Source organism: Bos indicus, chromosome 20, assembly GCF_029378745.1.
Source record: "Bos indicus isolate NIAB-ARS_2022 breed Sahiwal x Tharparkar chromosome 20, NIAB-ARS_B.indTharparkar_mat_pri_1.0, whole genome shotgun sequence".
Classification (NCBI taxonomy): domain Eukaryota; kingdom Metazoa; phylum Chordata; class Mammalia; order Artiodactyla; family Bovidae; genus Bos; species Bos indicus.
The window spans coordinates 7,861,645-7,876,813 of record NC_091779.1 but is presented as its reverse complement, the minus strand read 5'-3'; the positions used below and the strand labels follow the sequence as shown (position 1 = coordinate 7,876,813).

The 15,169-nt window shown below is 40.7% G+C and overlaps 1 protein-coding gene across 4 annotated transcripts in view; it reads left to right on the top strand.

Moving 5' to 3' along the window:
* ARHGEF28 (Rho guanine nucleotide exchange factor 28) overlaps positions 1-15,169 on the top strand; it is a 343,837-nt gene that overhangs the window by 51,816 nt on the left and 276,852 nt on the right. For 3 of the 4 annotated variants that reach the window (XM_070774543.1, XM_070774539.1, XM_070774541.1), the window contains one exon: positions 14,074-14,117. In XM_070774543.1, coding sequence (XP_070630644.1) covers positions 14,085-14,117 — 33 coding nt within the window. In that variant the 5' untranslated portion in view covers positions 14,074-14,084. Of the gene's footprint in view, positions 1-1,549; positions 1,726-14,073; positions 14,118-15,169 lie in introns of those variants that run through there. The other variant, XM_070774544.1, reaches the window with a different exon arrangement.

Below are 15,169 nucleotides of genomic sequence, written 5' to 3'. Positions count from 1 at the left end.
CCAATGCTGAATGCCAGAAGCAGTTCCCTTCCCTCTTCTGCTCCTCCCCTGCCCCACCAACTCAGTCACATAAGAACCAGACATGCTCTGCCCTCATTTCCAAATGCTTTTCTAAGTAGGAATACCCTTAGTAACAAGCAGTTGTATGTATTCTTTAAGACTTAGCTTAGGCCTCATCTCCTTGGGGAACCATGCCTGATACCTCAGCTGCTGAGTGATTTGAGCATTTCTATTTCCCTGGATTCGCAGAATCCCACACATTTTATATTCTCATTGTTTTCCGTTTTCTTGCTGGGCTGGCAGTTTCTCTAGGAAGAACTCATCCCTCCATCCCCAGTACCTAGGATATAATAGACACTCAATAAAAGTATTGTCAGGCGAGTGTATGCTCCTCGATTCTGTCTCGTCACAACAAAGATTTGGAGTGACGGACATTAAAGCCCTTGGCGTGTCACAGCTCTCGGGTCTTAGACCGTGTTATAGCTCTTAGACAAATCAGTGTTATAGCTCCGTGTTACAGCTCTATTTTATTTAGATAATAACAGGAAAATCCATCCCTGATGTGTGAGGGCGTGTGGACCCAAAGACGCGAAGAGAAGAGTGCCCCAGCATGTGTGGGTCGGGGGGAGGAGAGAGAGAGAGCCCCAGCCCTTTGGCTCCTTTTTTTATATGTTTCCCTCTCCTGGCCCTGCCCTGTGTAAATTGGGTTAGCCAGGAGTGCTGTTTGTTCTACCTGAGGTCCTCACTCCGGTCCTCGGGCCTTCCTTTGTTCTATTTTCGTGGGCTTTTCTCTTCCTTATCTTTTAGCCACCACCATTTTGAACTCCTTTTCCCTGGTGGCTCAGACGGTAAAGCGTCTGCATGCAATGCAGGAGACCTGGGTTGGATCCCTGGGTTGGGAAGATCCCCTGGAGAAGTAAATGGCAGCCCACTCCAGTATTCTTGCCTGGAAAATCCCTACCAGGCTCCTCTGTCCATGGGGTTGCAACGAGTCGGACACAACTGAGCAACTTCACTTTCCCTATTCTAACTACCTAACAGTATTTATAGAGAAAGTGAATGGTTGTGTTTTCCTTGGTATATAGTTACCTGTTCCTCTAGCTTATTTGCCTGTTTCATATCAGTATACCCTTTCTTTTCAAATAGATTTGATAGACGTTTGAAGGGAGACATTTATACTTTTTTTTTTTTTTATGAGTACTAAGCATATATAAGAAGTTTGGAGTAAATGTGCTAAACTAAATGAAACATTTAGAAACTAGCTGTTTCTCTGAGGTTAAGCTTCATTGCTTTTAATCATTAAGGTTATATTTCTAAATGTGAAAGCATCATTTGAGAATTTTTCCAGGCTTTACTCATTTGTCCACTAGTCTTATAGTTTAGAATTGGGTGCAGTAATCTAGCTATTCTGGTTTAAGAATGTAATTTTTGTGGTTAGTAGGTGGAGAGTACCTTTATGTTCCTGCAGAGACCGTATAAAACCTAGTTGGGAATGGGGAGGTGGATGGGAGTGGTGTAAAGCCACAGTTTGCTGTCTGAAATGCAGATGAAAGCCATGGGGGAGGTGGGGCCTTCCACCTGTGGCTGGATTTGTTAACATCTCAGTAGCCATGCTCCTAAGTTATCAGGAGAATTTTCCATGCGCCTATTCCCCCAGCTACTTTCTTTTGTCTCTGTAGTCTGTTTAGCAGTCTTTGGGTCAACCTTGTGACAAGACGACCTTAGGTAAGTTACTGCCTTACTTCAAATACTTCTTTGGCTTCACATTGCCTCTAGAAGGGATTTTCAATCAGAAGTATGTGGTTTTTTAATCTTGGATCTCACAAGCTTAAACTAAGCCCGTGACTCCACAGAAGAGAACCACTTTCATGACTTAGTTACTTTGTTTCTTGCCCATAAATAGTATTTCCTACTTTGTTCACTTCTTTGTTCACTTTGTTTCTTCTCTAACATAGTTCTGAATTTCTTTTGACATTTTAAAATTTGAAATTTATTCTTAAAGCTGTCACACAGAATAATCAAAACATGTCACAGGCTGAGAAAGAATCCTAAAAATATTTTAAGCAGTAGCAATATCATTGGAAAATGACGGTGAGAGGTGAGGGGCTGTGGACCACCTATGGTAGCCACTGCAAAAGAGAAAATCGATTAGGATACATAAATTCTAACATGACTTTTCAAATTGACAGTTTTATTGAGCTAATTGGACAGTCGCATTCAGTTATAAGAAATACTATTAGTTGTTGGTTGGTTGCTAAGTTGTGTGCGACTCTTTGCAACTCCATGGACTGTAGCCCACCAGACTCTTCTGTCCATGGGATTTCCCAGGCAAGAATATTGGAGTGGGTTGCCATTTCCTTCTTGAGGGGATCTTCCTCAGTCAGGAATCTAACCCACGTCTCCTGCATTGCAGGCAGATTCTTTACTGCTGAGTGCCCTAGAAACACTGTAGAAAACCTTTATACTCTCTGCCCAATGGTAATATTTTATAAAACTATAATAAGCTCAATTGCCCTACAGCTCAAATGGTAATGAATCTGCCTGCAATGCAGGAGACCCGGGTTCAATCCCTGACTCGGGAAGATCCTCTGGAGAAGGAGATGGTAATCCACTCCAGTATTCTTGCCTGGAAAATCCCATGGACAGAGCAGCCTGGTGAGCTACAGTCTGTGGGGTTGCAAAGAGTCCAGCGTCTAACTGCTACTACTACTAAGATCAGTTGATATTGACAGTGATACAATGTACTCATCTTATTCAGGTTTCCCAGTTTTACTTATATTTACTAGTCTCTGTGATCTTAAATTTCAGCATCCTTTTTTATCACCTGTGTAAGTTCACGCATTCACCGCCACAGACAAGATACTGAATGGTTCTGAAACTGCTAGGATCCTTCATGTCGCCCTTTTATAATCATGACCACCTTCCCTCCTTACCCCTCCCAATACTGTATTCTGCCTCTGGCCACTACTAATCTGTTGTCCATTAATTTTTCTCATTTAAAAATGTTATTATATATGTGGGATTATGGTCTGTGACCTTTTGGGATCGGCTCCTATCGATCAGCATAATTTCCTAAAGATTGATCCATGGCGTGTAAATAGTCAGTTCCTTTTAATTTCTGAGTAGTATATATTGCTGACTTAGGCATGTGCACACATAAGTGTGCATACAGACAGCAGACTGTGCTGTCTTCAACGTTCAACTGTTGAAGACATCTGGGCTGATTCTAGTTTTTGGCTGTTATAGATAAGGCTATTACCAATGCTGCTGCATACAGGTTTTTCTGTGAACATAAAGTTCTATTTCTCTGGGGGTGGAGGAAATACCCATTAGTGGAATTACTGGTGGCAACGTGTATTTAGTTTTTAAGAGACTGCCCAACTGTTTTCCAGAATGGCTATATTATTTTGCACTCTTACCAGCAATGTGTAAGTGATTAGTATCTGTACATCCTTTCCAAGATTTGGTTATGCACTGTGTTTTGTTATAGCCATTTGAATGCTATATTGATATTTCATTATGTGTGTGTGGTTTTTGATTTTTTTTTCACATTTATAGCCTTCTCATGTCTTTTATATACATATTGTGTACATATATTATTTGCAAAAATGGGATTACACTATATGTTTTAAATAACTTTCATTTTAAATTTAACTTGGAATGAACATCTTTCCAAGGCATTAAGTATTTCTTTCTATAGTAGATATAACAGCTGTGTAGCATTCCAATACATGAACCAAAGTTCTCTTTTTGAATTAATTGACCTAGAACATAGTATTTGTCTCAGGTATAAAACACAATCATTCCTTATATGTATATACAGGTATCCCTTGGTATTCGTGGAGGACTGGTTCCAGGCCCACTGGTGGACACTCAGATCTGTGGATGTTCGAGTCCCTTGCATGAAATGGTGTAGTGCAGTCAGCCCTTTGTATCTTCAGGTTCCACATCTGCGGATATGGGAGACTGATTGTATTGTGAATTGATCACCACAGTAAATCCAGTTAATATCCATGGTGGTTTTAATTTGCATCTCTAAAGTGGTTAATGATGTTGAACGTCTTCCCATGACCTTATTTGCCATGCAAATATCCTCTTGGTGAAACGTCCATGTCTTTCGTCCATTTTCCAACTGGATTATTTGAGCGTTCTTAATATATTCTAGATCCTAGTCCTTTGTTGGGTATTTTCTCCCAGTCTGCAGCATGCCTTTTGATCTCCCTCACTTGGGCTTTCACAGAGGAACACTTTTTTGTTGTCTAGCATGATGGAAAAAAAAGAGGTCTTAGTCTTTAATGTCCAGTAGTCCCTTGAGAATCTGAAAGCTATAAACTCTTGTCAGAAAAATGCACATCACACAAAATTTCACACCTAAATTTTTGGTGTTCACAGACTCTATAAAGTTCATCAATGAACTATAAGTCATATGAATCCACTTAATTTGCAGTAATCCTGCAGAAGACTCTGGGGAGAGTTATTTTTCTTTTGTTGAAGTAAAAAGTGGAGAAACTCTATACTTTACAAAATAAGAGAAAGCTATATTAGCCAGGCTTTATTCTGTTGAGGACCTAACTCAAATGCCTCTTTCTCAGCAATATTTTTCTTGACTACTCTGGGATACATTGCCAGATTGCTGCTTTAAACTTCTTGGGCTGAACAGCTCTGCCAAGAAAACAGTCTTTCTTGTATTGAATTTGAGCTTTAAGGCATCAGCAAATGAGTGAACTTGTGGGCATTTCACACCTGCCTGGTCAGTTTTAGTAGCATGGCTCTTTACAGTACGTGACTTATTTTTCTTGCTCCATTTCCTTGTTTTATAAAGATGAGTGCACAATAAGAAAATAGAAATGAGATGCTGGTGGTGAAGCAAGGGTTGATAAATTTGATATGATCATTATCTGTGCCCAAGCAGAGAACTGTCAGCATCAGTTAGTTGTATTAAACTTGATCATGCATTCCATTAAGATGGAAAAGTAAAAAGCTCATTGTCGGAAAAACTGGAGTGTATTTTGTTTACATTCTGACTCAAAGCAAACATGAAATTAGGAATGTTGTTAGGTCTTTGGCAAAGGAGTCTCGCCCCTTGGAAGTCTGTTGTTCACTTTTGTTGCAGATTTTTATTTATTTATTTAAAATTTTGGCTGCGCTGGGTCTGCTGTTGCTGCGTGGGCTTTTCTCTAGTTGTGGCGAGTGGGGCTACCCTCTAGTTGCAGAGATGCAGGCTTCTCATGACCGTGGCTTCTCTTGTTGCAGAGCGCGGGCTCTAGGGCATGTGGGCTCAGTTGCCCTGCAGCACGTTGAATCTTCCTGGACCAGGAATTGAACCCACGTCCCTTGCACTGGCAGGCATGTTCTTAACCACTGGACCACCAGGGAAGTCCTTGTTGCAGATTTAGTATGTGTTGTTTTGGGGATGAATTGTGTGTTAACATAAGAGGCCAGTGACCTTTACTCCCTCTGGTTTCCAGACCCGTTACTCTAATTTATCTAACTCCTCAGTGTTTCATAAAAATATCATGTATCCAGGTCTGTCTTCATGCTGAATCCTCCTTTCTCTTGTTCTGTGTATGTAACTCATTTATCGCTTCATGCTCGTCCTATACTATCATGTTCTGCCAGCTCAGGGGTGTTACTCCTTTACCCTTAACTTTTCATGGCTATAGATCTTATCCTGGCCAGGTTGTAAGCTCATCCATGCTAGGGACAGTATTTTATATATATGTATATACTTTATGTATTTTATTATCCCTCCCATGACAGCCTGCATAGTGTTGTGCAGTGAATTGACTTTGACATGAGAGAGGAGCTTTAGAGCTGTGTTGCTAATAAGGACATTGATGCCCTGATGAGATGGAACTTGCCCGCGATGCTTGAGTGATTGAGCTTTGCATTGATTATGAAGGATACACTAAACAGATTAATAGCAAAAGTGAGCCAGTAAAGGGAACGTTCCATTGATGTATAAAAAAGCTTTTTGAGGGCTTAATCACTCTGTGTGCAGATACATCCTGTGAAATACAAGCAAGTGTGACTGGTTTGGCGGAACATTTTGCTAGCAGCTAGCTCCTGCTCCTCTTTGTACTTTACAAACGTCCTCTAATTTAGGCTGTCCCATTTCAGACTGACTGGCTCCCCTTCTTCCTCCCCACCCCCAGTCGTTGGAATTAATGAGATCCTTTTGAATGGTTATTGTGTTGCCTGCTTTCTAATCTTCAGACATTTCCCCACACTGAGTTCACCAAGTAATTCTACTCTTTCACATAAAGCTGCTTAGACCTGCATAAATCAGGTAGATAACTCCAGTCTGAAGCAGGTCTGTAGACACTGCTGTGTATTCAGCAGTAGGTTTATTCTAAAATGCTTTTTTCCTGCCCATCCATTGTGTTGGCATGGAAGGTTTTTACTTAGACTTACCTCCAGTTTAACTGATCTTCTCTCCTCCTGTTAGTATAACAGTTGTGAAATACAATTAAAATTCTACACTCCAAGGTTCACTGAAGGAGCAGTGAATCAAGATTTCCGTCTCCAGTGCCACAGGTTTCAAACTAAGGTAGCAATAGAATTACCCCAATAGTAATTGCTCTCTGCTCTTTGAAGTTTCAAAGTGGAGGGGGAATATTTGGTTCTGTAAAATCAGATAAAATTCTGTGGAATTAGGACTTCCCTGGTGGTCCAGTGGTAAAGAATCTGCCTTGCAGTGCAGGGGGACATAGGTTCATTCCTGGTTGGGGAACTAAGATCCCACATGGCGCAGAGCAACGAAGCCCATGTACCCTGGAGCCTGCATGCCACAACTGCTGAGCCCACACACCACAGCTGGCGTGAACGTGCACCTCGGTGAAAGATCCCATGTGCCACAACTAAAGATCACACATCCTGTAACCAAGACCCAACGCAGCCAAATAAAAAAATTAATGAAAAATCCTGTGGAGGTTGACAGTATTATAGTGATGTGGTACAGTGCTCTTCAGAATTCCTGATACCTGGGAATTCTTTGGGGCCGCCAGAATGAGGCTGAGCTGAATAGACCTCATTCTTACCCTTTCACCCCAATTACTGCCAAATCATTTTGATCAGTCTAATATGTAGAGGTTCTGAATGATTTTATTTGAAATAAAGATTCAAATGCTTAAAAAAGCCTTTGTGTATGCTTCACATGCAATGACTGGACTTCCCAGGTGGCACTAGTGGTGAAGAATCCCCCTGCGTCTGCAGGAGATGGGAGAGACACCAGTTTGATCCCTGAGTCGGGAAGATCCCGTGGAGAAGGAAATGGCAACCCACCCCACTATTCTTGCCTGGGGAATCCCATGGGCAGAGAAACCTGGCGGGCTACTGTCCATGGGGTCGCAGAGAGTTGGACACGACTGAGCATGTATGCATTGTAATATGCAATGATGATAAATGATAGTTACAGCTAGGATTTATTGCGTGCCCATTAAGTGTTTTCTCTTTTTACTCTATCAAATCTCTTGATCATCCCAACAGTCTTAAGAGGTAGGTACTGTTACTGTTTCTACTTGACACATGGCCTAGGGAAGGGAGGTAAGTAACAGGCCCAGAGTCACACAGAATAGGGTAGAACTGGTGTTCAAACACAATCTGTTTCTGAGCCTATATTCCTTGCTATGAGGTTCTTACAGCTTTTTAGCCAAATGAATTTCTGTCTTTCAGATTGTAGTAATGTTACAAAAGGACTGTGCTGAGGCCAAGGAGAGCATGGGCTCTGGGGTCAGACAGGCTGGATCCACATGCCTTGGCCACAATTAGCCTCTTGGCTTCATTCTCAGTCACGTGGCACAACTTTGCTGAGCTTTTCTTTGCCCGTGTGAAGTGGAGACAGGGGTGCGGGAGGCCCTTCTAGCTGAAGAGGGCAGGTATCAGGAAGACCCTTTAAAGTGAAGCTCCTTAAAATGGGGACCACAATTCAGAGGTAACAGTGGTGGAGAAGAGATTTGCCTGGGGTTCTAGTTTTTGAAAATGAAATTCTGAAAATATTTATAAAATTTATATTTTATTCCTTTGGCTGAAAGGCAGCAGAGCATCATGGCTAGAGCTTACCGTTCTGGAGTGGCTGCTTAAATACCAGCCTAGCCTTGTTCAGGGTGACCTATTACACAGTTAGTTTTCAGCTCTGTTGACTCTTAGAAGGAACATAAGGTGAATCATGTGTGTGTGAGAGATTAATTGAAGGAGGTTGTGACTTTTTGTTTTGGCACAACTTATACAGTCGGACATTGGTGTTGTCTTATTTGATTGCAAAGCATTATTATGAGGGTCATTTTTGTTAGAAACACCCAAGATTGTCTTCTGTTTTCTCCTAGGTGGGAAGAAGGTACTTGTATTCCTTTACTGTTGAAATTACTGTCTTTAAGCTTTTATCTTATTATGATTATTTCTTTTTACTTGTTGATGGATCTCTGTCACGTTCTCATTGATAGTTTTGTATGTGACTTGAAGTTCTCCAGTACTCAAACTCTCTTCTCAATTTTATTTAACCTTATTTCATGCTTAAAAAAAGATTTCCAGCATTATTTTCAGCATTATTTGCTTTCCAAAGCATACAGCTATAGAAGAAGTTTTGGTGTAGAGGATAAAATTGCTAGAGGGTAGATGCTGGTGGGGGGAAGAATGAACACGGGAGGCTGTTGCTTGTAATTCTGTAAGTGGTCTGTTCATTTAAATGTTTTTGTTTAGGTAACTTGCTTTGCAGTTAACATTGTAACTGGAGGGACTTGTAAATGAAGGTTTAGGTAACTAAGTAGCATTTTCTCAATGCTACTGAATCAGTGGACATGAGTTTGAGCAAACTCCAGGAATTAGCGAAGAACAGGGAAGCCTGGAGTACCGCAGTCCACGGGGTCACAAGAGTCGGACATGACTTAGCGATTGAACAACAGCAGCCATGAGGATTCTCTAAGATGATGTTGGTAAAATACTTAATGCAGTACTTCACGTACCGTTATCCTTCTAAATGTAGTTGTTTATAGTATTGATAAATATTTGATCTTTATCTGTTAATAGGTTGTGTGAGAGGCATACACACCAGTTTTTAGCATGTTGAAGACAAAATTAGCCATGGTTTTATATTGACTCAGTCTTAGAATATTTCATTTAGATGCAAAAACTTGGGAAACCCAGAACTTCAAAGAATTGATTTTTTTCTGTATTAGTTAAATGTTATTTTTAAACATTAAAGTATTCTTTTCACCTGTTGAAAACAGTCTAATATTTTTCTTTAGAGTTAACTAGCAATCAAAGATATTGGAATAGTATATATTTTTCAAAAAATATCTAAAATATTGAATTTTTTGTATCTTGATGATCTTTTCACAAGATTGTTTCCTCTTTGGGGAGTAAAATTAAAAGTTGCGGCTCTCTACTGAGACCCCAAATTAGTCCATGGTGTCTGCCAGAAAGACTAGAACTGTATTGGCTCTTCAGTTTCTCAAATATTAAAAAAAAAAGTGCAGTACGATATAAAAGTACTTGAGTCTCAATTTTTGAAATCGCAGGTGGAGAACTCAAGCGTTAGAAAATGAAGCGCAGCGCATGACACTTCTCTTGCATTGTGCAAAGCTACAGCATGTGAAGAACTTAGGCAATTGTGACTTGTTTAGCAAATACAAATTTTTTATCATTAAACTTGATGTAAAAGGAGGTATGGCCTCATTACACCATGCAGCTCTGCAAGTGAACACAGAGGTTACTGCTTTTAGCTATAACAGAGGAATTAATTTCAGAAAAGTGAGGATATAGTTTTTAATATCTGATTTGGTTTGAAGTTTTATTTGAAGATATATTTGCTTTGAACTTTTTTATTTACAGCTTAAGTAGGTGATCCTGATAGAGGTTTTATAAGTGTTGGAATTGAGGCTGAGAACTGTGGGGGTTTTGGTTTTAGTTTATTTTTTCAAGCAGTGAAATATAGTTTCTCTGGAAAACAAGAAAACTGCTGCTCAAAATGGTTCTTAACTGTCTTCACTGAAAACAGGCAAAAGGTAAACAGAAATAATAAAATATGAGTTGTTAAATGTCAGGTGAAATGTAAATATGTTGTTTAGCCCTTGATGTTTTGCTTTTCGTCTGAGATGATTACAGTCCAAAGTTGAGGCAGGCGTTTGATGAAGTGGGCCTTGTACTGACTGCAGACCCTGGATCCTTCACAGAGCTGTGCCAGGTTGGATTCTGGACTGCACTTCAGCCCACGTGGGCCTTTTCACTGGATAAACACACAACTCTAGAGGCTCTGGTGAGCGCCCTGCACTCCACAGGTCATGCCATAGTCTACTGAACGCAGAGGAGGAGGACTTGGGCAAAGCAGCCTAACCATTGTGGGGAAGGCTTGCTTACTTTATAGAGCTGAGCTTCAAAATGTTGTCCTGTACCCTTAAGTATGAAATGTTAGTGTGTATCCCTTACTTAATGTACTTATTAATAAAACATGCTACTGTGGCACGGACATGAATTTGAGCAAACTCCGGGAGATAGTGAAGGACAGGGGAGCCTGGCGTGCTGCAGTCCATGGGTTGCAAAGACTCAGACATGACTTAGTGACCGAACGACAATAACTACTGTAACAGTGTATATTCTAAAACATACCTCAAATCTAAAAAGCTGTAAAGGTTAAACATTGTAGTAAAAAAAAATTTTTAATAGCCCCTTTTGTTCTCACTAAAAGCATTGACATGTAATACATGGCAGAGTAATATAGTGATAATGTGCCACTGTTTTGAAAATCTATGCTTAGTAACTTTAATGCTGTGTAGTACTTTGGCTTGAATGTCTGGTTCCAAGTACTGTTTATTTTGAAATTGGTTTTGAAGTGTCATAGCTGGAAAGGATACCATACTATGGTAAAAAAGACTCTAATTGAAGAAGTGAGTGCTGGGTGTACTTATAAATAAAGGGATTTATATTTTAATCCCATCCAACAATTATATAAGAGTTTGTTTAAATGTAGCTAGTAAATTCCCATTTTTCCTGATGTTAATCATTCTTCCTGCAAATTAATCAGAAGTTGTTGCATTAAAAAGGGAAAAAACCCATGAAACATTTGGCAAGGTTAAAAAAGTATATTAGAAAGCCTTTCCCCAAAATTTAAAGCTCGTGTGTATGAGGGCTTTAGTAGATGGCAAACTTTAAATAATTTTTGCATCAAAATCACAAAATAAAAACATACAAATACTTTTTCAGCATGTTTTTACGATGGTGTATACTGTCTATAACCTGTTTCTTTTGAGATGCCTTTTCTTTTTCACTTATTAAATATCACCCCTTTCTAGAAGGGATAGGATATTTATTTGAAAAATATTTTAAGAAAAATCTGCTGTAAACAGCCAGTTTTAATCTTAGAAAACCCAGCAAAAGTTTGGAACACTTCTATTTTTGTTAGAAGATTAGGTGGTACACGGTTGGCAACTTTTTAAAGTACTTTGTTGCGAAATAACCAACACCCTTTAATGTGGTAAAGATTTTTATGGTCATTTCCCGTCTTGTTGTAGCAGCGGCTGTAAAGATTTGACCATGTTTAAAGGTCTTATTTCTATAAAATTAACCACACTGACATCCTGGCAAACTGTGCTTTTGGCTTCAGGTTCTTTGTTACGATATCTCACCCGTGAATGACACAGTGAATGGATTTTGCATTTGTGCTTTTTAAACTTCCTATCTGAGAAGTTGCCCCATCAGGGTGGTATTTTGAACATTATTTACTGAAGCAGTAATTCACTCTTCAGAAAATCTTCATATTCTCACCCAAAGTGACTTTTTAAATGTATTTTATCAGACAAAATCTAATACCATCTGTACTTTTCTCTAACTCTATAGCAAGTCTTCCACACAGCTTAATTTGTCCTAATGGGTTTCTTAGAACATTCCGTTTTAAAAGTTTCGCTCCTAAAGGAACGTGCTTTAGTTTTTAACTTTGTGTTTTTTGACTCTATGTTTCAGCCATTTTTTCTTAGCACTGTGCTTACCATAGAGTGCATTCATTTCTTTTACTATTAAGTAGAAATCTTCAAAGAATCTTCTGATTTTATTATCAAGTTCAGTAAAGTTTTATAAAAGATTGGAATTGTGTAGTTAACAGGTGAAAGAGGACTAGTATTTTGAGACACAGCATACATTTAGTGTGAGAGTCATGGTACATGTGCTGTGGATATACGTTCGTTTGAAAGTGAAAGTCGCTCAGTCGTGTCCGACTCTTTGTGATCCCATGGACTATATGGTACATGGAATTCTGTAGACCAGAATCCTGGAGTGGGTAGCCTTTCCCTTCTCCAGGGGATCTTCCCAACCCAGGGACCGAACCCAGGTCTCCCACAGTGCAGGCGTATTCTTTACCAGCTGAGCCTCCCAGGGAAGCCCTGCATGTTTTAAATTTTATTTATTTATTTTTGGTTGCACTGGGTCTTTGTTGCCGACTGTGGGCTTTCTCTAGTTGCGCTGTGCGAGCTTCTCATGGTGGTTTCTCTTGTGGAGCACAGCTCTAGTCACACGGGCTTCAGTAGTTGTGGCCCTTGGACCCTAGAGCACAGGCTCAGCAGCTGTGGCGCAGGGTCTTAGTTGCTGCTCAGCATGTGGAATCTTCTTGGCTCAGGGATCAACCCCTCCCTGCGCTGTCAGGCGGATTCCCATCCACCGTACCACCAGGGAGGTCCTACATTCATATTGTAAATGCCTTCTTGATCATTTTGAATCTTGGGGGCATGTACTTGTCAATGCTCTCAGGTTGGTCATTATTTTTATTTTATAGTGTAGCTGATGAACAATTCCTTTTGGGATTGGGAGTCTCAGTTTTGTTATTTTTGTGGTTATTTTTATTTTTAATTTGAACTTTCTTCTGGACTCCTTAAACCATTCATCCAATTTATGAGGTTAGTTTCATTAAAAATTGTTAACGATAGCCTGTAGGCCCATTTAAGTGTGTCCACATGAACTGCCACGGGGCCCAAAGTGTTGAAAACGAGGACCAAGGCGGGGCCCAGCTCTCAACCCCTCGGCCTTGTGATGCCCTCTGTCTTCTCTCCAGATGAGTCATGGAAGGTAACTTGTGACCCAGGAAGGTGGCCAGCGCCAGCATGTTTATGAACTATTAGTAAAATGTGAGCTAAATGATTTTATAAAGAAATAAAATAGAAATCTTTGTATTTGTCCTCTGGGTCACGTGTGTCCTCTGGGGATTACTGTACTCAAAATCACAGTTCAGGTGCTCCGTGTCTGCCTTCTTAAGAGACATCCCCAAAGTACTGCAGCTGGTGGTGGCCTGGGGACCAGAGCCAGGCTTGCCCTGGTGAGCAGAACTGTGTCCCAGAGGACGCAGGTGGGTGGGGGGAGAGAGGAGAGGTGATGGGGGCCGTGAGTCTCCTTGTCGGCCCTCCTCAGAGTTCACATGCAGCCCACTCTTCACTTTCTTCCCATCTTTAGGTGTCCGTTCAGCTGTGAGCTCTGTGAGGAGTGGATCGTTTCCTGGTCATCTTTGTGCAATGCTGAGCCCATTGAAGGTGTTCAGTGAACCTCATTTAAATGATGCTCCTTTTGTCTAAGCTGCTAGCTGGTTTCTGGGTGCAGATGGGGTGTCTACAGCTAGTGGAGAGGCTGGTTAGCCTGACAGTGGGCTGCCTCCCTCCGGAGAAAGCTTTCAGGTCCTGAGTAGCAGGTCCGAGATCTGTCTTGTCACCCATAGCCTCCTGCCCCATCCAGCCAGGAGTGGATTCTGACCTCAGAGTGGCCTAAGTGATTAACTAAAGCAAAACTTGCCACATGCTTGTGTTGGCCTTTCTTGGCTTTCTGAAATATATTGACAATTTCTGTTTGGGAGCAGTCAGTGGGATAATGTTGGGGGTGATAGATTTTCCTTATTGTAGATATTCATGTGAAAGAAGAAAGGGGGGAAGTTATCTTATACGGAGAGCATCTTATTCCTTTGTTCTTAGTTTTGACTCTGCAGTTTTCCTATCTAGTGGGTATCTCTTCCCTCCATGATGTTAACTGAAAGGCAGGATACAGCTCTACTGGTTGGTCACACGGGGACTCCTCCAATAACTCTCTTGTTTGTTATTTTCATTGCAGATGCGGAAACCATGGAGCTGAACTGCAGCGAAGTACCTCTGTATGTAAGTGTCTAAGCCCTGGGCTGCAGGCCTAAGTGGCTCATTCCTGGACTTGAAAGCCACGGGACCAAAGTGGGAAGAAATGTCTTGGTTACTGTTGAGTTGGGAGTTTTAAAAAAGTCGCACACAGCATTACTGTCTAGTTCAAGTTTTTGCATGGAAACTTTTAAAACTGGTTGACTCCTGGTTCCAAAGTCTAGGTTTTAATGGTATTTTCCTGAGTAACTTTTAACTGTATAACTTCTGGAAGGCAGCTCTGCTCACCACTATACAACCAATGCTTAACTGTATTAACTTCTGGACTCAAAAATATTCAGTTTATCTCTGTGGATGATTTTTGAACACATTATTATATGATATGCTGATAATAACCAAGAATGCTTTCTGTGTGTTTCTTTGGAGGAGAGGGGTTCAGTGATAGTTGGTAACATGATAGTAAGGTAAAATCATGAAATAGGAATTCAAAGGCAAAAGTACTGGGACATACATAGATAGGTGGTGGTGGGGGTTGTGTGGGCAGAGAAGCTGGTGAGGTTCCTGATCAGATGCACCTTCTGGGCTGACAGAGGATTCTGTTCCTGAAGGCAGTTACTAGGTGTAACAGAAGTGAACCAGTTGTCTCCCCACATAGAAAATGACAGATGATTTTCTCTACCTTCCTTATTTTAGGCATAACGTCTTCTTGGAACCTGTGTTGGTGGCGGGTGGGCGTGGGTTGTATGCATTGGAACTGGGCTTTCAGGTAGCCTTTGCATCATCCACTCATGAAATACACCAAGAATATTAAATCTAGAATGATCTAGTATGATCTCAATTTATATATATCCCCAATAGACAAAATATCAAGGAACTGGAACAAATTTAAATAGAATCTTAAATCAATTAAAATATAGTCATTCGTTTCTCCTTACACACACATCACTCCCCAGGCCCTCCCTCTCTCCCCTCCTCCTCCTCCCTTGCTGCGTCCTCCCCTCCCCCTTACACATTCCACTCTATTCTCTGGAGAAAAACAAAATGATAAGATAACTGAATAATGAAAAAGCTGCCTTCTG